The sequence below is a fragment of the Pinus tabuliformis genome, chromosome 4_2 (genome assembly GCF_031772625.1).
Source record: "Pinus tabuliformis cultivar Carrire ecotype Pingquan chromosome 4_2, CPIR1, whole genome shotgun sequence".
Taxonomy (NCBI): Eukaryota; Viridiplantae; Streptophyta; class Pinopsida; order Pinales; family Pinaceae; genus Pinus; species Pinus tabuliformis.
In genome coordinates, this window is record NC_142304.1 from 902,106,561 (window position 1) to 902,120,045 (window position 13,485).

Sequence of the window (13,485 nt, forward strand, 5' to 3'; positions counted from 1 at the left end):
AAAAGCCCTTTTTATAGGTTTTTTGGGTAAATAAATGTTAAATATGTTTATTTTTCACCATGAAAAGGTATTTTTCAAAGTACTTTTATCCATCGTAAACAGGTATGAGTAATGTGTTGGTTTTTGTGCAGGATAAAGGATTTTCAGGGAAAATTGTCATTTTTTATAAACAAAAACATCAGAGTCATCTTTTAAGCCCTTTTTTGACTCCTAAAACATGAAAAGATTGCCAAGCGTTTCTTTTACACCCGTTAAAACGGAATTAAAAGACGGTCCCCTTATAGCCCTTTTCTGACTGTAAAAACAAGAAAAGATTGCCGGGTTTTTGTCGTTTCAAATTCGATATTGGAAATAAAACGACGTGTCCTTGATCGCTTTTTACTTTTCAGGTCAAAGACACTAATCATGAAAGTACTCCTTGGTCGTAAAAGATCAAGCGGTTCTCTCAAGTATTATTTTATACGTTTTCGGGCTTGGGAGACACAAATTTATGAAAAAGTTCAACCTTGGAGTCTTCTTAAGTTTTTCAGACTCTCTAAAATTGAAAAACACCGAGTTTCTCCTATACTGGACTCGTTAAAATTTCACAGTAAAGGACCTGTTCGATTACAAACAGGAACGAACCACTCCTTCTTAGGGTTCGAATCTAAACTAAGTTGGACTCATCCGAAGGATGAGCTTATAATCAAGCATATGTTATCCTCCTCAAGCTTGTAAAAAATAAAGAGGTACTTGCTAAAAATGGTGGGGGAAAAGAGAGAAAAGTGAGCCTATTTGTTATCCTTCGTCTCAGAAGAAACCTTATCACCACTCTTGAACACAACACTTTTCATTCACCTGGGTTGGGAAATCCTTTGCCTCACAGTTGATTGAACCACATTGAAAGTCTTCAGCCGGGTATTAACTTTGGGTCAAGTGTCACCAAGCCATCCGTTGTGTCATTATGTGTTCAAGAGGTTGTTGCAAATAAACCATTCATCTGCAAAATACCTGTCATCCATCTTGACCATCCCTGAGTCAGTCCTTACAGCTACATTTCTTCAACTTGATTTATGATTTCATGTTGTGGGCTTGCCTACGACGGATCGCTTTCTATCGACATCAGCACATTATCTAGAAAGATGATCTAGAAATCGTCAGTACCTTGAAATCCGCATGCATCAATGGCAGATTTCTCGCCTTCGACGACAGTTTACATCATTGACTTTCGATCGAAGGATTCCGTGACATGTTCGACTTCAGCACATTCATTCACATCTCATGGATTGTACTGGGTACTTTGAGAACCATTGACATCACTGGCGGTCTCTCTCACACTTGTTAACAGTTTACATCATTGACTGGTAATCAAGTGGTTTCTACCATGCTCAACGTCAACTCATTTATTCACATGGATAGAATTGTACTATTTCGGGAAATAGAAATGAAGACCCTGGATCTAGTTTCCACCATCCAGGCTGCGAGGAGTTTTGTATTAATTGTATAGTAGACTAATTATAAACATATGGCTGCGTCCATACTGTGTCTACATGAGTCTATGATTATGATGTACTGCGAAATCATTCCTGTATCAGAGCAGTAGTTAGTTTGTTAGTTAAAGTTTTTGATCTGAGTATGGGAATTCCTACCTCAGTGATGATATGATCTCATACATGTATTTTGTGTTGAATACTTGCAGGTTCCAACCGGGCTCTCCACAAGATAATCCTTGAAATGATAAAGTACTTCACCCTTCCTAGATGATATGAAACCCTAATCTACTACAGGCTTCGCACTTTAGGGGGCAATCTGTTACACTAAAATTTGTCACCATGACTATTTGCAGTCAGTATGGCTCCGTCAATAGTCATATTGTGCTCCTTGGCAAGTCTTAAACCTCTGCTCCTCATGTCAAACTCCAAGAAAGAGAGAAAGTCCTTAAAATGTCAATTAACTCTGGTTACGCAGTTTCTCTTAGCCTTACCTGCGTGTACGCACCTCCAGTTCATAAAACCTGCGTACTTGTACACTTTGTCTATAAAGGGGTGGGTGCGTACTCCTGTAAAGGTCAAAAGGCGCACGTTTCACTTCAAAAAAGTTACTTGTGGTCATTTCTAGAGCATTCTAGAAGATGGTTTGACGTGGATTGAGCGCCTCCAGATGGTTCATGCATCCCAATGAAAGAGGAACTTATCCCATGAAGAGGGGAGCTATCCCATTGAAAGAGGGGCTTATCCCATTCATGGTGGACTTGATTAACTTCCTCCAAAGAACTATAAATACAGGCATTGGGCCAGAGGTAGGAGAGGTTGAAAGCTGAACATTCCTAAGGTTAGATGCTGCTGAAAATAGGACTCCCTTATAGAGCTTGAGAGGAGAGATTCCAATCCTTTCTTAGCTTCATTTGGAAGTGGGTGAGCTGATCAAAGTAAAGGAGAACTCTTGCTGGACCCTGGGAGGGACCTGCACAACACCAAGGCACTGGTTGTAATGGTTTATTTTGTTTCCAATTAATACAATTAAGCTCATTTTTCTCAACAAGTTGTTTTATATAATTTGTTTCATATACTCCTTGGACTTTATGATGAATATGTTTTATTATATGAGTTATTCAGGTGCTATGTAATCGTTTTCTTGTTAGTGAATGCAGGCTTCAAGGAGAAGGAGCTCATCTGGATCAGAGAGGCTGGACTACAACAAACAAGTGTTGGACTAAAGGTATGTTTTAAACACCTGGTTGCTTGTATTCTAAATGCATGTTTAGGGAAAGATAGTGTTTAATTGTCTTGTTTGTCACTAGAAAGCCTTAGCTTCTAGGGAGGTCGGTTTTGTCCGCAAAATTGACTCTTTCCGCATGACACATACGACGATCACTAATGAATACCTTTGGACATTTTAATTGTGTCAGTACATGCTCAAATAGAAACTTCGCAGCAGTCGCACCCATGCAATCCTTCACCAGTTGTGCTTCTGCCCAACAAGTCAAGTACTCTGTCACACTAATAATGTACCTCATGCCTGTCTTTCCTTGGGGCTGAATAGGTCCTACAAAATCTATTTCCCACTTTTTGAAGGGTTGCAACATCATTTGTGAATTCAAAGGAATTTCATCCCTTCACGATGGCTTGCCTGTTCTTTGACATACATCACATGCCTTGCAATATTATTTTGAATCTTGATGAAGGGTTGACCACCACAACCGAGCACATTCAATCTTCTGCGTGGTTTCTCTCCCTACATAACATCCTCCCGCGGTGCCTGCATGAGCATCTGTGAGGATGATGCTTATTTCAAACTTAGGTACATACCTTCGCAATATCTCATCACTTCCCATCTTGTATAGATGCCCAACAATGATAGAGACATCTACCATGTGTACCACTAATTCCTTCTTTTGTTGGACAGAGTACCCTTCCGGTGTAGATCATGTTGTTAGGAAGTGTATTATATCCTTAAAATGACCATCTGTGACATGCATTGCAAATAGTTGCACATCATCCAATCCTTCTTCCAAGTTAGTAGGTTCCTCCCCTATTTCGATGCGTGACAAATGGTCTGGTCTCGTGTTTAATCGTCTAGGCTTCACAACAACTTCAAAATCATATTCTTAGAAAAATAAGAGCCATCTACAAATTTCCCCCCCCTAGCACAGGCTTGTTGACCAAGTACTTCAGTGTGGAGTGGTCTGTATACATCTTAAAGTGGCCTCCTAGAAAGTAGTGTCAATACTTTTGGAGTGCATACACCATAGCTATCCATTCACGTTCAGTGGTAGAATAGTTCTTCTCCGCTTTGGATAATCTATGTCTTGCGAATGCAATAGGGTGGTCCAAGTCTTCTCCACCATCTTGTATTAGTACTACCACTGATGCTATACACGATGCGTCGACATGTACATGAAACTCTTATTTCCAGTTCGAGATGACTAGAATCGGCATGGTAACCATCTTTTCTTTCAATATATTTAAGCTTTTCTTACAGTCATCATTCCAGCAGAACGTGACATCCTTCTTCAACAATTTTTCCATCGGGACGGTGATCTGGGCTTAGCCTTTGATAAACTTCCTATAATATCCCATATGTCCCAAAGTAGCGCGTAGCTGTTTCACACTCCTCGGTGCTTTCGAGTTCAGAATCGCCGCAATCTTCGTGGGGTCTACCATCAGCCCTTGTCTGCAAACCGCATGCCCCAATAGGTTCCCAAAAGGAACGCAGAACAGACACATCTTGAGATTGAGCATGACCTGGTATCTTCGACAAGTATCCAGCATCAACCGCAAGCTCACTACATGGTGCTTAACCAGCCCAAATACAGTCCAATCATCAAAATGGACCTCCAGGAACTTATGAATAAATTCCTTGAATGACGTGAAAACCATGCGTGAAAAGATAGCAGGCGCATTCTTCAACCCAAATGGCATCACAGTGTATTGAAAACAACCCCACTCAGTTGCGAAGGTTGTCTTACTCCTATCTTCCGATGCAATTTTGATTTGGTGCTACCTAGAGAACCCATTAGTGAAGGAGTATGCCTCCTAGCCACGTACATTTTCCAACACTTCATCTGTGAACAGAGTTGGAAAAGGATCATGCACACAAGTGTTAGTTAGTTTTCTAAGATTCACGCATATCCTTATCTCATCCTTCTGCTTCTTCTCTTGCACCACCATTGGGTTTACCCAATCGGATTCTTCCACAGGAACAATGATACCTGCTGCTAGCATTTTGTCTAGCTCTAAGCAGACCTTCTCCTTGTATTTCAGATTTAGGTGGTAAGGCCTCTACTTAACTGGCTTCCCATCGAGCTTCAATGTGATCTTAATCACTCTTATATCTCTAATTATTCCTTTCATATATGTCAACTTGGTAGGTAATAAGTTCTGGTATTCATAGAGTAATTCAATGACCTTATCCACCGTTGCATCATCCCAGTAGTCTGCAATCTTCGAGAATTTGGGTTCTGCCTCTGTACCAATGTTTACCTATTTAGTTTTCACTGGCACAGTTATATCAAGGTTCTCAATCTATGGTCCTTGAACCTCACGATGGCCTTCTATTTCTGGAATGTTAATCTTCCATGGATCTTCATCCTCCTCTTTGGTAGTTACATTATAACATTCTAGCCTGCGACTCAACTGTGTAGCGCATTTAGGCTGAATCAGATATAGAGGATTCTATGGTATCCTAAAGATGGTTGCTTTCACCTCTTGTAGTGCTTCATCAATACTGTCAAACCCATCCTCAAAACTGAATGTCATCATGAATCCTTCCCACAAGATATTCCATTCACCTGTCCCATGGCATCGTCCTATTTCTATATACCAATTCATTGGGATAACATCCAGGGTATGACAGAACAGGTGCACCCACTCAGGTTGTGGCTTTTATCCATAGGCCTACATCCATTTGACCAGATGCGCACATGGATCATCTTGTCCATCATACTTATCTATTAGTCACATCTTAGGCTTCCCAAACCATGCTCTCATCATCCTCCTACATTCGTGCCAATCATCAAAGCTTCCCTTGTGCGTACCCCACCATCTTATGGGTGTAGCACACAGTGCCCAGTCCAAGGCCTAAAAGCGTTTTTTTTTTGGCACCTCTCTTTCAAATGCATCCAAAAGGGTATCTACCTCATTTATACCATCATAAGTAGGTAGGTTTCTTACTTCCGACGACACACAGTGTAGCGACCGGGTTATCATATTGCAATTCAGCATAGTTACTTCATGAAACCGAGCATTCTATTTCTTTGTCAAAGTCTGAAGTGCAGGAACTCTCGTGCTCCCATGTAATCCATCCATCTGTAGTGGGATTCACCCAGTCTTGGTCTCATACTATTATCTTATAGACGCAGTCCAGATCATCATCACTCTCATAATCGCGGACTAGTTCCATATAGCGCGATCCTTTAGCAGGATCCAGGGGTATTATTACACACAATGATTTCTTCTCAAAGATCATCTTTTGCTTCTTCATATTGAGTACCCCCATTCATATCAGTAGCCCAATCAATTCCCAGGAGTGCAGGGTAGGGATTTTTGTCATCCACAATCTCTATTACATCAAAATCTGCCAGTGTGCTTGCTCCCTCAATATCCATAGTCACTCCCTGCAGTCACCCCATGGGTATGATTTTCTGCTGATTCGCCATCCTTATCTGAATCGGAGACCACTACAATGTGGGTCTCCCCATTCACTCCCAAGTCTATTTTGGTAGAACATTCACATCTGACCCCAGGTCCAAAATGACCTGATACATTTCATACTCTCCTATTTGCACGGTCAGCGTCATCTCCCATTCCCGTCCTTGTCTTATGCTTGCCAATTTTTCGTACTACACGTGCCTCACCTAGCACAATGCGAACGCATCTATTGATGAGTTCTTGTAGCCCTTTTATAGCCTTACTGTCGCATAGCAACTTCATAAGGTTTCCAGGGAAGTTCTTAGCATAGAAGGGTCCATCTCCGGCTCAGGCTTATCCTTACTTCCTGAGGTGGAGACCTCAGCAAACCTCTTCTTAGCTTCCATGAATGCTTCACATGCGCCCTCCAAATCAAACTCAGCCTCTTTCGTCAAGGATTTGCGAACCTAGGTACTATCTTCTAGTTGTTTCCCCTTGTCATCTCCTTTCTTGATTCTAGTCCAGAGCACTGTATTTACGTTCAGATCTTCCTCAGGTGGCTCATACCTCATCATCTATAGGTTCTAAGTCAGGGGAGATGGTAGCGCTCCTTTGTCACATCTCTTAGCTATCACTGTGGGATAGTCTTTTCTTTCATGATCAAACAGCATGCAATACTTGCACGACAGATGCGTTAGATTTGTACAATTGCGGGCAAAGTGTCTTGGTCCTCTACAATTGTAGCAAATAAACTGTCATAAACCTCTATCAGGTCCCCTTCTGCCTCGGCCTCGTCCATGCCCCTGAAATCTTGTTATTGCGATCCTTGCATTCTGGTTAAGGGGCCGTGTTTTGGCTTGAACCCTATAGGCGGGAGTTCTGTCAGTCATTAATTCATAGCTTCTTCAAGTACACTCATCATGTCCTACCGACCTACAAAGTCTGCAGAACAACTATTGCGGTGCTTGCACATACTTCTGTAGCAAGTGGCAGTTATACGTGGCATGTTTTTCAGCTACCTGACAGATAACGCACCATAAAGTAGACACCACACTAGGTCTTACTTGAGATTTTGGCCTTAAAGGCATCGGTCCTCCTCTTGCAAGGTAATTTGTAAAGATTGGGCAGTGGTCTTTGTCATGACCTTGACTTTTGCATTTCAAACACCATACCTCTTCACGGAACTCTTGCCGAACCATCTTGTCCTGCTTCAGACTTTGCCTCTCAAGGCACAAATGCTTCAGTTGTGCATGGATCTGTTGGACTACTAGATTAGGATCTTGTGTCAGAGACTCATGTAGTCTCATGGAAATCTCCAAGGCCTCTACCTGAGTTGTTATCTTTTGCTGCGACAACGCACTCCTTAAGTGTGGTAGTAGCGAAGCCACAAACCACTCACGATGTTGTCCATTTTTCAAATTCATGCTAGCTTCATGGATCATACATTTCAACCTCTGATCTAGTTCCCACAGCGTCTCACCTGGTTTCATCGCGATCTCTTTGAATCCCACAATTGACTACGCTTCAGATTTAGGCCTGCTAAATTCCCTATTTAGTGTTTCTTGGATGTCTGCTACTCTAGAATTTGGGTTATCGTTGGAATACTTAATATACCAGGTTAGGATGTGATCGTGCAAAGTGATAACGAGTGTCAAGTTCTTTATATGGTCATCTATAACACCTTGAGCTTCCCATACAACCCTCACAACGAACTAGAATTAATCCGGGTCCTCATTTCCCAAGCCTTTGAACAACAGAAACTTCACTATATTCGCCATACTGAATCACGGTGGAGGCGGAGGTGGTATGGGTGAAGTTGGAAGTGATGGCGACAAAGTCGGAGGTGGTGTGGGTGGAGGTGGTATTCACGGAATCCTTGTCTTATCAACTGAATAGCACTTCATGGAGAGACCTTCACGATCCCTTCTTCATCCCCTCGTAGAGGTGAAATCAAGGGGCTATGCTCTGGACACTTATTTCCTTTGTTTCTGTAAAATTTTTCACTTCGCATATTCCCGAACATCAAGGTAGCTGCATAACCCGTTTTTTGCACAACAACATTTTAATCCAAGTATTCAAATATTTTACGCACTTACTTTGCGATCCTTTGAAAAAGCATCGCTCTGCCTCGCTATAGCTGAATGAGGTGCCGACCGTGAATTCAGTCACAAATCCTCCTATGATGTGATCGAGCCAATGATCAACAACATGGGTGATCTTATCCTTTAATGCTTCCAACCTTCGCACTAGATCTCGGGTCCACACAATAGGACCGTCAAGTTTCCACCTTCCTTGGCTATCTACTAGCTTCGTGATCCACTTGTATAGCTCAGTAGGGAAGGAGGAAAAAAAGATTTCATGGATCTCCGTATATAGGTACCTATCTATCCACTATTCTTTTGATAGTCATGGGTTTCTGTTTTCCTATGTCTCGAACTCGTGGATCCTTCTGTCCAACCAGCCTTTGATTTCTTTCTTAGTTGGATTCCAGTGATATGACATCACACATCTCTTATGTAGATTTCAGTCTCGAAAACAGAACCATTTGTCAGCTTGAGGGGGCATGACCCGGGTTCAGCGTTAGTTAGTCAAACAAATCCCTACACTACTGGCCCTATCGGCATCAACCCATGGAGCACGGATTGAAGTCTCACCCGAAACAATATGGGGGGATGCTGGAACCAGGTTCCGCACCCTTGAGATGGTTGTGATGTCGGTTTATTCGAGTTGTACTTGCCTTTGCACAGGTTGCTTATCCCTATGTTCCACTCTATAGTACCTTTGTGAAAGGGTACAATTGGCTTTCGGACAACCCTAACCTGCGGCTTAGGGACTTTCACGCTTCTAGGGCAATGAACTACGATATCTCCCAAGCTAGGCTAAGTGTCTTACTTATCTTATTAACTGATCTTAGTTAGCTTCGCGTAAACAAATGTTCTTACTTGCATTAACCAACACATTTACTTACATTTGTGGACCATATAAGCATTATAAGTAAAATTTATACCCAATATATCAATATGCATAAATAGGATATAAAGATGCAGAAATTATGCAATATTGCTCTTTATAGATAATTGCAGATGATTATAGACTTGACCGGCCCTACGCACTCAGCTGCAGGGGTCCGCGCACTCAATTGCAGACTTCTAGGCATCTGTGCACTCAGTCGTAGAGCCTCTACCTATTCTACGACCCAAGACTTAGACTTTTACTTCAGAGCTATCTCTCATACATCATATCTTCATTGATTATTCATTCCTTCCCCCTTCTAAATACTTAGAGCTTAGCTCTATTTATACAATCCCATGGTCTGTGGACCATGGGTAGATCTTTTACAGCCAACATTACATTATCAAAATAAGGGTAGATAACCCTATGACACTTTAACACCTACGTGCTCCGCAACCACAAAATGCAGAGTCTTTACACTTGGATTACAAAATTGGACCAAAATATGGGCTTTTAGACCCAAAACTTCCCTTGGGGGATCCCGCACCCAACAAGCCCCCAACACAAACATCGTGACTCACCCTCGAGTCACTCTGCAGGCATGAAGTTCTTAGCGTGAAGGCCTCCCAGATTTGTTTGGATAACCGCAACCTCAGCAGCGCACTGAGTGACTGCCTGCTAGACTTCTTCCACTTGCTACTCGCTGACTGCCCCTGAACTGCTGCCGTGAAACTTCTACTGAGTGGCCTGCAGTATCACGAGTTTCCCTTCAATGGAAGTTGTGATCATATATGCTTCATCTATCCATGGTTGTAGGTGCGCTTTTAGGACCACTTCTTTCTGTCGAGCAGGATCCACCTGTTCCTTAAGCGCCCTTGCCTCGTACATCCATGCGAGCCTCTGTGTAAGGGCGACCGTCTGCACCGTCCCTTGGAATTCATCATATTTTTGTTGTAGCTCGCATGCCTCTGTCTCTAGGTGCTCTACATTTGGGTCCTCCTACAAAGTGTCAGGACCTCGAATTCTTGTTCAAAAAGTTGCATACAGTTTGCTACTACACTGTCGACCACCACTATTGCTGTTGTAACAGAAATGGTACGTTGTTCCCTGACTTCTAGTGGTGTTGAAGGTTGAGCCCTCAACTGAAATTTTGCAATATACAAGTTCAGCTCTAGCTGAACCTAGGCCATCTATGTCCGAGCTTCGTGCACCCTTGTGGCCAACTTACGAGCATGCGCCTCAATCAGCTCTTCTTCCTGAGTGTCCAAATCTGGTGACATTTGGCAGGCTTCCTCCACTACCTGCATGATCTTCTTATTCTATTCTACTACCTCATTACGCTACATGCCCAACTTCTTGATGTTGATGCACTGCTCGCTCATCACCTATAGAGTGTGACTCTCCCAAGCCCTAAGTTCCACGGTGACTCCATCCTGTAAGAGGTAGAGTGTCTCTCAAGGGAGCATGGCCATATTCAGTCCCACCCCTTTTAGGCTACTAACCGTGGGCCTATCGATCTCATTTTCTCTAGTGAGTGCCCCATTCAGTAGCAGTACCGCATTGGTCACCCTTGTGCGCAACATCTCCTCGACAGCTAAAGTGTCAATCGTGAGGTTGGTGGACATTGTGCCAGCATGTGGAGTGCAAACCTGCAACTCCATTCAGAAAGCCCCCAATACCAACTGCTGTTGTTCTTCGACCTATTAGAGGGCCTCCATGGTGACATCCCTCATTGTTTCTCCGATGTCATGGAAATCCCCCGCAGTGAGGGTGTTTGAGGCCAAGGATGTCTTTGAAGCTTTGGTTTTCTTCCGCGATGTTGCCTTCCTTTTGGGAACTAACACTTGAGCTGGATGGGCATTGTGTGTGAGTCATTCCTCCAAGGCTTCGCGATCTCCCATACCCATGAAAGTTGTTATGTGCAAAGTAGGCACAATATACTCCATAGGCATCACAACTTCTACAACATAGACCAACCTAAACAGCATTTGTCCTTTCAGCTTCTTGCAAGTCGTCTTATATGCCCATAGTACTACAGGTATGTGCACATCCCAATAATTTTCTTGTGCATTGCAAATCTTCGTCAATGTGTTCTCCAAAATCTTGTTGAAGGCCTCAATAGTTCCATTAGCATGTGGATGATATGGTATGGCTTTTGGATGATAGAACTGGAATTCTTTCGTTAGCGCGTTGATCATCTCGTTCAGAAAGTGTGTAGCTCTGTCGCTCATCAATGCTTTCGGGTAGCCAAACCTAGTTAAGACATACTCAAGCAAAAACTTTGATGTTGTAGCCCCTGTGAAATCCTTAACCAACTGTTCCTTAGCCCATCTGGTTAGATATGTCATCACGGTGATGATGTAGCACACACCTGTCTTCTTTCCTAAGGGCTGAATTGGCCCAACAAAATCAATCGCCCATTTTTTAAATGGCTGCACTCATATTTGAGGCTGTAATGGAAATTCATCCCTTCGTGATGGTCTGCCCATTCTCTGACACACATCACATGCCTTACAATATGCTTTATAATCCTTATGTAGTGTTGGCCACCACAGACCTGCACCCAAAACCTTTTGTGCAGTCACTTTTCCTACATAGTGTCCTCCCGCAACCCCTCCATGAGCTTCAGCAAGAATTCAATTCCTCTCAAAATCTGGCACATATCTTCGCAATATCTTGTCTACACCCATCTTATATAAATGTCGCACAATTACTGAAAAGTATACAATGCGCACTACTAACTCCTTCTTTTGTTGACTTGTGTACCCTTCTGGTGCCATCCCCGTAGTCAAAAAGTGAATAATATCTAAAAATTGATTATCTGTTATGTGCATCGCGAAGAGTTGCACATCTGGAAACTCTTCCTCAAAATTAGTAGGCTCCTCTCCTATCTCGATTCCTGACAGATGATTCATTCCTATATTCAACCTTCCTGGTTTCGCAATGACCTCAAAAACATACTCCTAAAATACCAGTAGCCATCAGTAGATCTTCCCCCCCAAGACAAGCTTATTGACCAAGTATTTTGGAGCAGAATGATTTGTGTACATTTTGAAATGTTTGCCCAATAGATAGTTCCTGAATTTTTGAAGCACATACACCATAGCCAACCCTTCACGCTCCGTCGTTGAGTAATTCTTCTCGGCCTTCGATAACTCCCTACTCGTGAGGGCTATAGGGTGGTCCATTTATCCCTCACCAGCCTGTGTTAGCACTGCACCCAATGCAATGCAAGAGGTATCGACATGTACATGGAATTCCTTCTTCTAATTAGGTAAGACCAAAATCAGCGTGGTGACCATCTTCTCTTTCAATACGTCCAAACTACATTGACTTTCTTCATCCGAATAGAATGTTGCATCCTTCTTCAGTAGTTTCTCTATGGGCATGGTAATCTAAGCATAAGCCTTGATGAATTTCATGTAATATCATGTATGTCCCAACGTCGCATGCAACTATTTAACACTTCTTTGGGCCTCCAAATTTACTATCACCGTGATCTTAGCAGGGTCCAACATCAAGCCTTGTTTGTATACTACATGACCTAGCAAAATCCCAAAGGGAACACAGAACAAACAGTTCTTCATATTCAGCGTGATTTGGTATCTGTGACATGTATCCAACATTGGGCATAGACTTGCTACATGGGATTTCACTAAACATAACATCGTCCAGTCATCAAAGTATACTTCCAAGAACCTATGGATAAACTCACTAAACGTTGCTATAGCTACACAAGATAATATCGCAGGTGCATTCTTGAGTCCAAAAAGCATCACAATATACTAGAAACAACCCCATTCCATCACAAAGGTTTTTTTCCCCTATCCTCTGGTGCAATATTAATCTGATGGTATCCAGAAAACCCATCAGTGAATGAGTAGCCCTCCTGCCCTCCAACGTTGTCCAATACTTCATCTGTAAAGGACGTTAGGAATGGGTCATGGAAGCAAGCATCATTAAGCTTCTTTAGATCTATGTAAATCATATTTCACCGTTCTGTTTCTTCTCCTAAACCACCATCGGGCTCACCTAATTAGATTCTTCCACTGGTTCTATGACGTCTGCTTCCAACATCTTATCTAACTCCAAGCGAACCTTTTCTTTATACTTAGGATTCAGGTGATATAGCCTTTGCTTAATAGGCTTCGCTTCCGGCTTCAGAGTGATCGTCATAACACCTAAGTCACCTATTACCCTTTAGGTCTGAAAACTTTGAAGGAAAAATATCCTGGTACCTGTGGAGTAACTCAGCAACTTTATCCACAGTGGCATCATCCCAGTAATCGCTAATCTTTGCAAGATTTGGTTCCTCTTCAGTACCAATGTTGACTTTCTTTGTTCTCAATGGCTTGGTGATGTCTGGGTTCTCTATTTGCAGACCTTCAATCTCACAATGCCCTGCTACCTCTGGAATGTTGATATT

The 13,485-nt window shown here is 42.5% G+C and overlaps 1 protein-coding gene across 1 annotated transcript; it reads right to left on the reverse strand.

Moving 5' to 3' along the window:
* Positions 1-10,930: 10,930 nt before the first annotated feature.
* LOC149172605 (uncharacterized) lies at positions 10,931-11,407 on the reverse strand. Its single transcript, XM_089426390.1, has one exon. It carries the CDS (start codon positions 11,405-11,407, stop codon positions 10,931-10,933), a length of 477 nt encoding a protein of 158 aa, XP_089282516.1.
* Between the last annotated feature and the right edge of the window lie 2,078 nt (positions 11,408-13,485).

Coding starts and splice junctions, on each gene's coding strand:
- LOC149172605 (XM_089426390.1), bottom strand. CDS start 11,407: ATGACATATCTAACCAGATGGGCTAAGGAACAGTTGGTTAAGGATTTC.